At 35.0% G+C, this 14912-nt stretch overlaps 1 protein-coding gene across 3 annotated transcripts in view; it reads right to left on the reverse strand.

Moving 5' to 3' along the window:
- The window catches only part of CHD1 (chromodomain helicase DNA binding protein 1), a 53723-nt gene that overhangs the window by 19044 nt on the left and 19767 nt on the right, over positions 1-14912 (reverse strand). For all 3 annotated transcript variants that reach the window (XM_035888450.1, XM_009648662.2, XM_035888451.1), the window contains exons 5-18: positions 14427-14494; positions 12167-12316; positions 11519-11799; positions 9746-9971; positions 9000-9100; positions 8574-8752; positions 7723-7850; positions 6951-7167; positions 6250-6339; positions 5211-5401; positions 3897-4085; positions 3430-3592; positions 1630-1782; positions 1057-1128 (exon numbers count right to left, since the gene is read on the reverse strand). In XM_035888450.1, the coding sequence (XP_035744343.1) occupies positions 1057-1128; positions 1630-1782; positions 3430-3592; positions 3897-4085; positions 5211-5401; positions 6250-6339; positions 6951-7167; positions 7723-7850; positions 8574-8752; positions 9000-9100; positions 9746-9971; positions 11519-11799; positions 12167-12316; positions 14427-14494 (2208 nt within the window). The remainder of the gene's footprint in view (positions 1-1056; positions 1129-1629; positions 1783-3429; positions 3593-3896; positions 4086-5210; positions 5402-6249; positions 6340-6950; positions 7168-7722; positions 7851-8573; positions 8753-8999; positions 9101-9745; positions 9972-11518; positions 11800-12166; positions 12317-14426; positions 14495-14912) is intronic.

Raw genomic sequence — 14912 nt, forward strand, 5'->3', positions numbered from 1 at the left:
GGCCAAAACCCATACAGAATGTTCAGAATTTTTAGGAAAGAAATAAAAAAAAAAAGCAGAGAACATGATTTTGTTGCTGCATAAATGCATAGTTTGCCTCCATTTTTAAATGCATGAAGTTTAAATGCCCTTCATCTCAAAAAATGTACAGTGTAACTGCAAAGATTTCATAAAAAGGCAACAACGCCTATGCTAGAAGTCTGAAACAGAATTAACTTCTGCATTTAACAAATACCTGAAGTTCATGTCATTGAGTTAAGTCCTTCTCCATCCATCATAGCAGAAACAAGCTCGGTAGCAACTGAAAAATGCTATCCTTCAATTACTGATTAAAAAACCCCCCAAACAATAAAATCACAACTCAAACACAAACAAGAACAGCCTCCCCTGCGCCAAATCTGCCAGTGTAGGACAAAAGATTTAAGCTGGTGAGAGATATGGAATATCCTGCATATAGCTACAAATCTTCCAGCTCAAAAAGGAGAGATGCTGTAACAGACAACTATATATTCACAGGTTGCTCACAAAGAATGGCTAGAAATCAGCTCTTCACTACTTCTTCCAGGACAAGTAAGCAGGTGGCAACAAATGAAGATAACAGAAGCCAGATTTGAAACAATTAAAGATGGTTGTTCATGCAAGGATATACACAAGTCAGTTCTGCCCATTGCCAAAAGGATGTTTTTGATACTAACTGCTTGTCTAAGTTCGATACTTTTGTAAACACTGGTGGGTTAAGTTCTACACAGCAGCAAGGCTGAGGTTAAATTTCTGCAGGACTTATACAGTAATTAAAATTACTCAAAGAGCATTGAAGAAAAAAAATTACGACTACACAACTGCTAAATGCCATTTTCATAAGTTACGTGTTTTCTGCTTAACCTCTTCTTAGAGAAAAAAAAATGAGCAGATGTAAACCTTATTGTCTAGGCAATGACAATGAATTTCAACCTTATTGGTATATTCCTCACTTTTCTCAGCCTACATTTTTTGTGCAGTGTTTTTTGTACTTCTTGGGAAAAGTAAAACAGATTCCTTAGGAAAAAAATACCGTACCTCTGATCCTTCTGCATTAAAATGATCCAGTGCTTGTTTCCTCAATTCCCCTTTTATTGATCCATCAAGCCTCTAAAAAGATTCAATGCTACAGTTAAAAAGTAATTCTTATACTGTATTAAAAATCAGAGCAAGCTGAATTCTCAACTGCCAAAACTGTTATGTGAAGGAAAAAAAAAAGTCATGCAACACTTCACATAACTTTTTAATTCATCAGTTTAATTTCAACATAATATTTAGCATATAGCAATTGTCAGTCTTTCTAGAAAACAAAACAAAACACTTATTCTTGTATCTTTTCTTAAGCAAAGTGGTAAAGATTGCATAATCACAAAACAGTTGAAGCTGGAAGGGACCTCTGGAGGTCACCTTGTCTAACTTCCCTACTCAGGCAGAGACAGCTAAAGCAGGTTGTCCCAGGTCATGTCCAGGTTGCTTTTGAATGTCACAGAGGACGGAGATTCCATAACCTCTGGACACTTGTTCCAGCGCTCTGTCACCCTCAGATTAAAGAAAAGATTTTTCTTGTATTCAAGATCAATGCTTCTTGGCTACTACCACCAAGATTCTTACCTGAAAGGGAAACTGACGATATTTCAGATATTCTGCTAGGATGTCCAGCATCCTCACCATCTGTGAGAAAATCAGAACTCTGTTGCCACGTTCTCGCAGACGAATCAGGAGTTTGTCAAGAAGGATTAGTTTCCCGCTGCTGCGTATTAAATGCTACAAAACCCAAGAAATACATATTACAAAGTAGTTTATCTCAACACTAATACACACTGCAGTTGGTTAAACATTCATTCAAGGTTTGCTTTGCTTTCTTTTGCTCTGGGAATAAAGAAAAAAGAAGGGCAAATTCTGACATTCCTTAAGAATTTTAGTTTAAAATGTGCATACAATAGTGTCCTAAAAATAAAAAAAAAAATCCCCACCAAATTAATGTGACCATAAGGCAACACTGCTATAAATTTACTAGTATGCAGCATTAACTGAACATGAAAGTTTACTCTGATTTTCGTTCAGTGGAATATAACTGAAATCAACAGGATTACTAACTCACATATTTTTAAAGAAAATGCATTGTTCAGTTCCCTATCTTAGAATCTCATCAAAACATAAAGTAAATATATGGGCTCAAAAAGTTAAGCAGTAATGATATAGGCCCAAGTTGTTTTCTGCCAAGTGAAAAATAAAATTTGGTAACCAATAAAATGTAAGACTGAGAAAAAAAATCTCTTAGTATTGCTTTCTCTTCACTTCCCATCTTTTGAAATAAGTAAGTACTGCTGCTTGCCCCTCTAAATATTTTTAAACAGAGCTTATCAATCAAGTTTCTAGCCAAGATAAAGTGAGAAGATCTCGTTTGTGGTGCCTAACATTGTAACCCATCTAAAGCCTGTTAAGGCTTCTCAGCTCCATTAGGAATAACTAGAACACAAGAACTCAACCAAATGTGAAATTTAACGTTGAACATGTTAGGCCTTTTTAGGTGAAGATGCTTGGGATCAAATTTTAGAGAAAGCTAAATTTGAGTTTGGTGATTTTGTTCTTTATGCCAGAAAGGAAGAGAGTATTTGTCACTGCACAAACTAGTAGCTTTGGGAAAGTATTTAAATTATCAACCTGAAAGCTTACAGAAAAGAATCATCTTTACAAACATTTAAGTTGGTACAAACTGCATCAACCACAACAGTTGCCTTATCTGTTGCTGTGCTTCTCAAAAGTTTTGGTACAAATGTTAGTTAACCTTAAAAAAAAAAGAAGAAACAACTGACCATCTTTGGTAGTGATGATAATTGTTTTCATCTGTTACAACAACAATAAAATCAGACTGAGCTTTGGATGCCTGTTACTTCCATTTCCTTTCTCTTTGGTTGTTCGCAGGCATACACAGAACAGTATTTAATTATAAAACAGGGTTAAAAGCATTCAGCAGATCATTTTCTGCTATCACATATATTGCTGGTGCCTCAATGCCAATCACATGCATTTCCACATTACATTTACCTGCTTAGCTGTTTTATTTGACCTAGGTTTAAGACAGGTTTAAAATAGGCCTTAAAGTTTATTTTGGATGAAAATACACAGCCTGTTTCAAGCTATTTCCTTTTTACTTTGATTGTAATTAAAAATCGGGGATACTTTATTTAGTCAATTACCTGACAATTATTCAGTTCCATTAAGAGACAAAAGTCAATTCACTTACTTGTAAAACCCAGGATGTACATTTTCCAAAGAACCGTTTTTTTCTTAATATACTTCAATAAGAATTAATAACTGCCAGAGCACTATAAAATTGTGTGAATATCACAGATGTAAAATAGAACTGGTTTTGTTTTGGTTTTTTTTAAAATTAAAAAGTGACATTACCTGTAAGGCCTCCTGTTTATTATAGAATTCATTATCATCTGGTGGTTTAATGAGGTAGCAATGGTTACAACACTTCTTGAGTTCCATCATGATGTTCAAAAAGCCTGAGGTACTGCCTTTTGAACCTTTACTGAGAGCTTTATAATTCCTGGTTAGAATCCACCTATGATATAAGATGTACAATATAAGTAATTTCAAATCATATGTGGAAACAAGACATATGTAAGCTCTCAATAATATAAACAAGCTTAAGAAAAAAAAAGCAGCTCCCAAAAGAATGTACTAATATGCCAAACAACAGCTACATGAATAGACATTAGACAAGCATAATTCTTGAGCCCTTGCTTCACAGAATTTTACTGTTGTGAAACCCTAGAAGCCTCAATTTCAAACTGCATTATATTATACTTCAGTAAATTGCATGTAGACATATCACTAAAAAAGCACAATTAAAAAAGTATTGTTACTTGTAATATTGCTTCTGCAGTGCACTCATTTCCATCCTCAGAATTTGCTCAACTTTAGCAGGTAAAGACTTTTCTACATCTTTTTTAACTCTTCTCAGCAGAAATGGTTCAAGTTCTTTGTGAAGACTTGCATAACCATACTCCCTCCCTTTGCCATGCTCCTCTTCAAAATCTTCCCAGGAGGAAAACCTTCAATATAATAAACAATGAACACAAAATATTGACATACTGTGAATGACCTGAAGAAACAAAATTCAAGAAGAAAGATAACAAACACAGAATGTGCATAAATATACCACAAGAGCAAACACACATTTGGATCTCTTCCCTGCTGTCTTCTGTTTAGTTTATGCCATTTCTGATTATGTTTTTTCAAGAAATTTTAAATACTTTATCTGTAAATAGAAGAATGAAATTTTCCAAAACATTTGCAGAATAGAAACTACTGAATTTTAACTTCCCCGGTGGAAACCCAACATTTTGATTTTTCTGCAACGATACTCACCTAGATGGTTGCAGAAATTCCACTATTACATTTATCAAGAGCAGCATGAAAAAACAGCTGCATGGCTGGAGGGTGTGCAAGAGAACAAGACTTAAATGTACTTTTTGCAGCTTGTACGATTTAGCTGAAGCGTAACTATTCTCTGTGCTACCAGACTAGGAGAACAGACTTTATGATCAAATGAAGAATGGGTACTAGACTACGGTGGCTTTGCTTGTAAGGTTCTGAAGAAGTTGGTACAATCCATAGCTCAAACTAAATGGAGCTATGGTGCTTGAGCATTTGCAAGATGTCTGACAGGAACATGTGCTCTGACACATGAGCTCTAATTTATCTTAGGTATAAACAGAGGTCAGTAAAAAATGAGGTCAATACAGTAAGCTTACTGTATGCAAACCGTATGGGAAAACCAGCTACCTGACTGAACTACAGGATATTGGGCATCTTGGTATAAATTTGTTTTCATTAATAGTACTAACACAAAAAATATTCCATTCTATTTCCCCAGAGTAATCCATATGGTTTTCCTCCTAGGCTAAGATGAAGCCTTTTTTTTCCAGGATCTGACCCATATATCAATGCACCATTTTTGTGGTCTGCTAAAATGGAAGAAGGTCACAACTGCTACCAGCATTACTTATCAGAAGCAGCATGAAAAAATATATGCATCTACTTTTTATAAGGAGTATTTACATCATCTTTCAGTATGATTCTCCACTTCTACTGGTTTTCAAATCACTGCCCTACTTCACAATAAGAAATTTGAACAAAAAATATGTTAAAAAAAGTAACATAAAACTCTTCCTTACTTTTCTGGCATGATGAAGTGCAACAAAGACCAAAGCTCTTTGAGGGAGTTTTGCAGAGGGGTTCCAGTAATGAGAAGACGATGGTTAGACTTGAAGTCTATTAAAGTCTTGTACAGAAGAGAGTCGTCATTTTTTAAACGATGAGCTTCATCAACTCCTATGAATGCCCAATTCAGACCACCAAGGAATGACTTAAAAGAAATGGAGGGGGGGGAACATTATACAAATAAACACATTGCATAATTTCCCACATTTTATAATCAAGCTATAAACACCATCGCTTTTTGGTTCATTTTAATATAATATGGACAGCTATATGATTTTAGTACTAATTATGGCTTTTACAATTGCCAGATTCAATGAAAGGCTGTGCAAGCATCCCCCCAAAAATGTAAGTTAAGTTTAAAAGGAAAAAACAATGGCCAAAAGTCTGACGCACATTGATTTTTATATGACGGGGGGGAAAAAAAATTCACTATTGACCTTTTCTTCCCAGTGTGTAAAAATAAATGAAGTAAAAATGTTCTGTTTCTTATTATCTGTAAAAATTTCCACATACTATTAGAAGGATTAACAATAACTCTGTGTGCTACCACTATGGAGACAGTATTACATGTACACATACTACTGTATGTACAATAACAAAGAAAAACTCTATGGGATTTCAGAGTTCGTATCATATTTGGAGCTAGGGGTTGGGTTCTTTTTCAATTCCTTGATGATCATCTGCAAAGAAGTAGAGGTCTTGAAGATGGGAGGAGATTATTACAATAATGAGAATCCCAAGCAAAATGGAGAAAGAGAGTTGTTACCTAATTGGGTATGGGAAAAGGCTGAAAAAGCCTCATCACACACAGAGAAAATCTAGAAGAAAAAACCCAGACACAAAACCCCCCACCAAAACCAAGCCATGCACTGTCATACTTCCAAAGAAAAACTATCACACTCTCCATAAATTTAATGGCCCACAACATGCAAGTCTAAACAAGAGTTCTACACTGGAGAAATTATTTTTATTTCCCTGAAGAAGTGTGATTACCTTATCTTTCAGCAAAATTTCGTATGTTGTTAGAAGTATGTTAAATTTTAATCGTTTGGTCTGTGGATGCATCCATTCATGAGTTCTAATCTACAAAAAGAATCACATGAACTAGATTCACTAGAGAAAAAAGATCCTGTTGACCGCGATGAATTTAAGTACTGCAACAATGTAAATGTTCAATGACATACAGTAATAGTATGATTACAAAACAGAAGCACAACATATTAAGATACACAAGACTGAACTACCAACCTATCTAAGCACTCCAAAAATATGTTTAAATTTCTGAATAAACAGCAAAGAATTTCTACAAAACGTTTTTTACTTCAATGGGTAAGATTACTAATATTCAGAAAATACATTAAGAAAACAAACCAACAACCTTTCAGGAAATGAATTAAGATCATGACTGGTTTGCTTACATATTTATTTTTAATATATCCACATAAATAATCATATGGCAGAAGAGAATTTGTTTTCAAATGCAAGACTAAATTCTTAATCCTGTTCACTATTAGCAGGAAGGAGATCTTTCACATGTTTCTACCAGATCAAAATCTAAGCTTTCCATTTGCATCTTAAACACAAAGTGTTTTAGTATTTGCTCAGTCCTAACCAAAACACTGGAGATTAGCAGAGGACAGGAATATGAAGTCTTTTACCTACAAGCTTTTCAAATGATAAAGAGAAATACTCACCATATTTCTGCTAGTTATATCTCCTAAGTAAACTACAGCATTCATCTGAGGAGCCCACGTTTGAATCTCTCTTTGCCAAGATGTCAAGGTTGAAAGTGGCACAACCAGCAAGAAAGGCCCATACAACTGATGTTCGTGAAACAGGTAGTTCAGAAAAGAAATTGTTTGTATTGTTTTGCCCAGACCCATTTCATCCGCAAGAATACAGCTATTCCCTCTAAAAAAAAAAAATTGGGGAGGTTGTAGAGAGGGTGAGGGATTGAACAAGAAGAAATTATTATCTTTTGAGCATAAAAACCACTCACATAAGTTTGCAAGATTTTGCAACTGTACATGCTGAAGATGTTTATTTCCATTATTCTTCCATAAAAAAAATTTCCAACCCCCCACATACTTGAATTAATTAACAAAAACCTTGCAAGCATTCCTCATGAGTCTTAATTTTAAAAGTATTAACAGCAATGTTGACATTTCAAAAGTGCTTGATTTTGGCTTTCTAGTTTTCCTGTTTTAGTTTTTTTTTTTTAAAATATTACTTACTCCCATATGAAACTAAAAGCAAAGCAACAACATAGCTCAGCTGTTTTTTGAGAACAGCCACGGAATGATAAGCTTTGGTACTACTTAGAGCAAAACAACTCCCTTCAGATCTTTACTTGGAGCTTACTGTATGAAACCCTCCACCTTCAAAAAATACAGAAAAATCAATTTTGAAATTTTACAAATGCTTATGATTTACAAACAGAAAAAACTCATTTCAGACTATACTTACTTGCACCACGAGTGAGCAAGCCAATTCAATCCATTTAACTGATAATCTCTTAACTCTAAACTTTCATGTCCTCCAATGTAAGTTGGTTGCTTCTTTAGTGCAACAAACCTTGGCCTCTGTTTTAGAACCTGTCAAAAGCAAATAGATCATCAGTCCTACTTCTCGCTGAAGTTACCAAAATGTTTTCCTATAGAAAAAATAGCAGTAGATATCTACCTGGTCACCAAGTCTAGTCTTTCTCCATCGACGAAAACTAGGCCATACAAAAGCACCGACCAATATGCAAGTTGAAATTAGTTCAATTGCTAATCTAAACTTCACATGTGGAGTGACACTAACTCACTCAAAGTTTATTTTTAAAATGAACTACAACACTAAACAAGCCCATCTTTGAATGCCAGTAAAAATGCAGGGGACTGGTATCTACAAAAATCTACTCTTAGTAGTGACATTTTCCACACATATACTAGATATCATTATTATTATGAACAGCTTTCAAAAATATTTCGTAATATGTATCTTATCTCTAGATTCATAGAAGGTTTTCACATTTTTACTATCACAACCAATGTGATGGCTTGAACCTAGCCAGCAACTAAGCTGCCACCTAGTTGCTTACTCACTCCCCAGCCCAGCCTATTCATGGCAGAGAGTGCACAGTAAGCAACAGAGAAGGCCTTGACACTGTGCAAGCACTGTTCAGCAACAGCCAAAATACGAGTGTTTTATCAACACTGTTTAAGTCACAAATCTAAAACATGGGCCATACAGGTTGCTGTGAAGAAAATTAACTCTATCACAGCCAGACCCAGTAAAACTGAGTATAAATCCATTGCAAATCATAAACTCACCTTGCAATCCTTAAATGGAGTGGTCTTGGATTGATTTCTGCTGAAGTACTCATCAATGCGTGCCTGAAACTTTTTGGCAATGAGAGCACCATCTTCCCAGCTACATTCTGAATAAGGCAGACCCTGCCATTTGCAGTAGTAGTCTGGATAACCAGCTGCTGATTTCTGATTTGAATGAGCTGCAGAAATACACCAGATACATCTGATCAGCATTTTACTTCTGTATCTTATGAAAATACCCATTTTAGGTAGTAAGACAACATAAGCTAGCTTCATAGCACAGATAGTATGACAACTTTTCTTTGTTTTGTATTAAAAAAGTTAGTGATATTATTATTCTAAATTACTTAACCACAAATGCAACATATAAGCAGGGAACATACAAAATTCTCAACACTTTTTTCTGTCTGCAAGTTTGTAACATACCAATTATTCTTTCCACTATCTGATACTGCTTATGTAGATCATCTGTAAGCTCCTGCTGGCAGTTGTAATATTCCACATCCTCTGGAGAAGCATTTTTCAGCCTGTAATGGGAGTTAATTTACAACACTTATTATACTGTATAGTTCTAAAAACTAAGAAAGTTTGGCAGCTCTAGAGCTCTGAATGTAAGTATCACAGGGTGGCTCACTCTGTAAAAATCCATTTTATGATTAAGTTGCTAAAAATCCTACCAGTATTAATTGATTATTTTAAACATTCTAATAAAACTGAACACCAAAAAGGTGACTTTAAAATGTATGAATTTCTTCAGGTTTTTGTTCTCAGACTTGAATCTCAGATTTGAGCCAAGAAAACTGAATTCTTCAAAGTAATCTGAAATGGTTAATGCACCAAGAAAACATTAATCTCTGTAGCGATTCATGAAGAAAAAAATTTATAAAATTCATAATTCATAAAATTACAACATTCATAAAAGGTACAATTTATTATCTATTTTTGAACACTACCCATCTTGTTAAAACTCCATTTACGATACACATTCAGGTTCAGAAGATTATCTTACAGGAACATGTTAAGGAGGCTTCAGTTTTTAAAGTTTTTGTCTTCCTGTTGCATAGACACTTGAAATTATGTCCTCAAAAAGAAGTAACAGGTCTCGGAAACACAAAAGAACATCTGCATTGTTACAAAATAAGTAATGTGGAAGTCTACATAAAAATATTCACCATCGTTTTGTTTCCTGATCCTTTTTCTTATAGTTGTCCAGCTTCTTCATTCCTTTAACATTTTGTTGCTTCAGTGTTTCCTCAGTTTCCCAAGTGTTATGGATGTGTGACCAACCTTTCCATTTAATAAGATACTGTATTTCTCCTGGCTCTTTTGACTTTTCAAATCCAGCATTTGGGTCACCATCTGCCTCAATTGCATAGATGGTGGTTGCAGCACCCGTGGCTGAGAAAGAAATCACATCATAAGCCTTAATTAAGTGTGCATTGTTATAAGTTAACCAGTAAGAAATGTAGCATAGAAAGCAATTAGTGATATTTTGGATGAACATATACTTGACTAGTTTTTACAGCTCTCACGTCATTACTCTCATTTGAACAATTATGATGTAGATACGTTAACACATGCACAAGTAATCAAAAGAGAATCAAAAAAGCAGCAAAATTTCTGCACCTAACCTACAATAACTTATCTTTTCTCATGAGAATTTTCTTTGCATTCCTACTTTTTAAAGTGATCACCAGGGAATGCTCCACTAACGCTGCTTGTTGTCTTCTCTGTTATATTACTCTCATCTCTGAGCATACAAAAGACATCTGATGTTATGCTTGGTCAGCCTCGAGACACCAATAACTTACTACTAGAGATACTATAAATCTATTTCTTCCTAAACATGTTTTACTACTTTTTCTGCCTTTGTTATCTTACCTGAGAAAAATTTTAATTAAGTACAGTCTGTATCACAGCTGAAGCATACTAGCAGCAGGAAACAGGCTCATTTCTGTGAGGACAGCCAGGTAAGGAAATGAGCCCAGCAAGCTGCAGGGGCCAGATAAAGCAACAGAGACTGGCAACAGCAAAAGACAGCACAAGCAGCAACATCATCTGGGCAGGAAGAATATAAGAAGCTTAGTTCCAAAGGCTTTGACCACAGCAGTAACACTATTCATTGGAGCAGGATACACTAGAATTTGGGACAGCATGGGAGAAGAAAGTTGAGAGGAAGAAGAGTGCAAGTTCTGAGATGGGTCAGAAACTTCACAGATTCAGTATAACTAATGGAGAAAGTAGCTCTGAAGTGCAGGAGGCCCAGGGTTTGGGTGGGGGTTTTCTTTGTTTGTTTGCTTTTATAATTAGAATCCTAATTTGCAGACTCAAACACACAAGCAGAACTGCTAGATACTGCACCCCATTATTGCTGGAAATATGACACGCCTACCACTATTCACAAAATGTTTTCAAGAGCTCCCATGCAAGTGCACCACTGAAACTTCAGATGCATTTTGTAGACGTTCCACACATTACACTGTGTTGAGACAATTTTCAACAGCAATAATGGGAATCATAACCTCAGTGGTTCAGCCTTGCCAACACCAGCTTTCAGGGTTCAGGTTACTAGTCAGCTCTCCTATCTAGTCCACTTTCTCCACTCCACTGTATGTAATTTATACTGATCAAGTATCACTAAACTCTATAAACAGTGGTGTAACAATATGATATGCATTTATGTAATAAGGAGCTATCTTCCACTTCATTTTTATTTTCTACTTAGATATGCAAGTCTTCTACATTTTACTTTGCAACGCTTAGAAAGGACTTTAAAAAGGAACATCCTTATGAATATGAAAGACAAAACAGGATGACTTTTTGGAAACTTTAAAATTATTGCTCTTTATAAACCTCACAGGTCACCTGCAGCTGAGAATGTTTGCTGAAGTTGCACCACAATGCACAGACCGAAAAAAAAAAAAGAAGAAAAAAAAAAAAAGTACCTCCTTTTCGGCCAACTCTACTATCCATGAACTTCTCTATAGTTTCAAATTCATCTTCTTCAGTTTGTGGGACATCTTCTCCACAAACTTCCAGCAAATCATCAGAATCTGTCTTGGTTTCTTCAGCTTCTTTGTAACTGACATTGACTGTTGCCTGGCGACGAGATCCTCTCTTATCATAATCATCATCATCATCCTCTTCTTCCTCCTCCTCGTCCTCTGATGAATCAAGTTGCCTCTTTTTCAGTCCTGCACTCTTTTTCCCACTTTTTGGCTTAATCCTTGAAGACAATAAGATATGACACAACAATGATGTTTCAACAGAGACAACTATAAATCTTCTGTATTGCTTTATGACCACACTTATTTCATGAATGCTCAGTTACTCCACTTTCAGTTACAGCAGAGAGGAAAAAGTATTCACTACAAAGAATTGTATATTAACTTCTTGCCTGTATATAAACATCTTACATAGCTTTAAAAACCTTTGTGTTTTTTAATAAACATTAATATAGATGATCTCCTGAGGTCCCTTCCAACCCTTGCCATCCTGTGATTCTGTGATTTTCATTTGCCTGTATAGTTGTAGTAAATACTCAATTGCTTGTTAGGAATAGTACCAGAATATCCAAATGTATGACTTCTTACCTGCTTGGAGGTTTCCGGCTTTTGACCTTGTTTTTTGGCTCATAGTCAGATTCACTCTCTTCACAACTGCTTTTCTCTCTATCTTCCTCTGATTCAGAATCAGAACCAGTTCCTGATACAGACCCTGATCCCGACATTTGCCAGTCTTCACTGTACATATTGAAAGACAAAAGAGTAACTTTTATATATATATGTTTTTTTTTTTAAATCAGATATTCATCCAGAAGGTATCTGCTGTGATTTCAACATTCTTCATGAAATAAAAATCTTGTAACAGTTATTTCAGCTGATGAGACAGAAAATTGTCATCAGTGGATAGCAGATAAATAAAAATGCCCAATAGCTTCAAAGAGACTTGGAGTAAGTTTTCTGTTCTGAAAAGTCAGATTTAAAACCCAAAATAAAACAAAAATCTGGATTTATATAGAAAGTTCAGCATGAAGAAATGAGTTAACATGACATTAAGAAACCAAAGCACTCAACAAGTCTAAATGGAAAGATACATATTTATCAGAACTCACACATGCTCAAATCAAAGCTAAAGCCCAGTCACATTATATTCTAGAGAGTTGCATATTGTCTAGTGCCTGTGGTCTCTGTGGCTCATGTGAAGAGTTAGCAACTTTACCACAGGAATCAAAAAATAATAGGGGCAGGTTTGAGAAAAGCCTAGAAAAACTTGAATTGCAGCAACTTGTGAGTGGCACTGGCTCCCAAAAGCTCCCACTGAGCTCCCAGATGAGTGCTTCACAACCAGGCAAGGTACTATGAGTAAGAGACTTCTGGCTGAGCAGCAGGATCTCCTTGTTCCTGCTTAAATGAGTTCTACTTTGCAACAGAAAAGACGTACTCACTGATTAACAGTATCTTGCTTCAAACTCTGACTTTATACAGCCAAATTTAATCTTAATAGCTTCATGAAAAAGGAAGAAAAAAAAAAAGTCTGGTATACATTATTGAAATGTTGCTAAATCTTTATACTATCATCAGGTTTAGGTTTACTTGACCAAGGTGCCACAGCAGTAGTAATGTTCATCAAAGCTGGAATATTATCAAGAAATCTCTTGCTTAAATTTCCAATCAGGAAGCCTAGGAATCAGTGCTTTGATCCCTCTCTTCTTTCTTTCCTGTCTTCCAGAACATTCGTCTTGGAAGTAATTACATTCCCAATGTTCCAGTCTTCCATGACAAATACATACATGTGTCTGTTGTACAGACAGCACATGGCCAACAGTACAGAAAAATACTTTTTCTGCAAACAGTAAACTAAAAAAGTAAATACAGGTCATGGAGTTATGTTGTTATTTGGAAACATAAAAAAACAGATATAAAGCACCATCCTCTAAGACTTGATCATGTACCAAGTTATATATTGCAAATTCTCTGATCTGCATGTCAGGTAACAACTGCAGACATACTTGCTCAGAAAAGCCATAGGACAAAAATTCAAGTACTGAATACATGAAGTGATTAAATATCTTTCTTGTAAGAGACTATGCTATTAGATGCAATCAGATTCTTAACTAACAGAAGACTGAATAACAGGTCATTGATGGGGAAGTACTATTTTGCATAGTTTAGCGCCTTTTTTTTTTTTACTACCATTTCTTTAAGATATTATACTGGCAACCCTGAACACTGTGGCAATTCATGAATTTGGAGAAGAGGAATGATAGAACAGTTCAATTTCTATGCACCAACATAGGTCATTGCTTCCCGCTGCACAGTAACTATGTATAACCCTTTTCACAAACTTTTTGATCTGTCACTTAGAAGGAACTTTCAGTTCAAATTCTTCATTAGTCAATGAAGTTAATTGCTATCAGAAGTATAATAACTTTTAAACATGTCAGACAGGAAAAAAAAACAGACAAAAATAATTTGGCATTATCTAAGGGATTCTAACTTAATTTTTTGTGAGATAACCTACTTAACTAGTTTCCCATTTCTACAGGAATTTTTAGGGAAGGCCTTCAGCTCAAAAATAAACTGCAAAGTGTTTAAAAAATAAAAGCACTGATGAATGTTTTTGAACAACACTGCAGGCTCTTTTGCTCAGAAATTAATATGATATAGATGTTCCTTTGCAAGTTTATTTTAAATATTCCAAAATGTTTATCAAAATTGGAAATGCAAGATCAAGATGAAATAAAAAGGGAACGTAAGCATTTCAAGTATGGAGAAACAAAGCATGAATTATGAGCATATGTCACTATGACAAAAAAAATTGTGTGATATTTTACTTATAAAAATATCTTACTCTTTATGTTTTTTCTTCTTGGTTTCACTGGATGAGTCATCTGCAGAATCTTCACTACTTGATGAGTCCTGAAGGTAAAAAAAAAAACACAACCAATTCATTATAACAAAAAGAATTAAGTACTTCTAACATTAAAAAGATAAATCAGCTCCCACTTTCAAATTGGAGGCATATTATTCATGTTTTACCCTCTTCATCCCCCGCAGTGTAGCTGTTAATACAGAATGAGATAAGGACTGCTATTGTTTTTGTATTTATCCATCTGCAAATACAGTGTGCCAGCACAGCTCTAGAGAACATCACAAAAAATGCCAGTCTTAAAAAATAATCATTGTGCCTACATAAAACCAGTCATGATTTAAGCTGCCCCAAGTTAATCATGATGATGGGTCTATCAAAATCCTAATAAAATCTCCTACCCTCAGAAGCTTTCTCGCCTTCAATATTCTTTCATATTTAAAAACTAGTTTAAGAAAATTTTGAAAG

Source organism: Egretta garzetta, unplaced genomic scaffold (genome assembly GCF_000687185.1).
Source record: "Egretta garzetta isolate BGI_Z169 unplaced genomic scaffold, ASM68718v1 scaffold271, whole genome shotgun sequence".
NCBI lineage: Eukaryota > Metazoa > Chordata > Aves > Pelecaniformes > Ardeidae > Egretta > Egretta garzetta.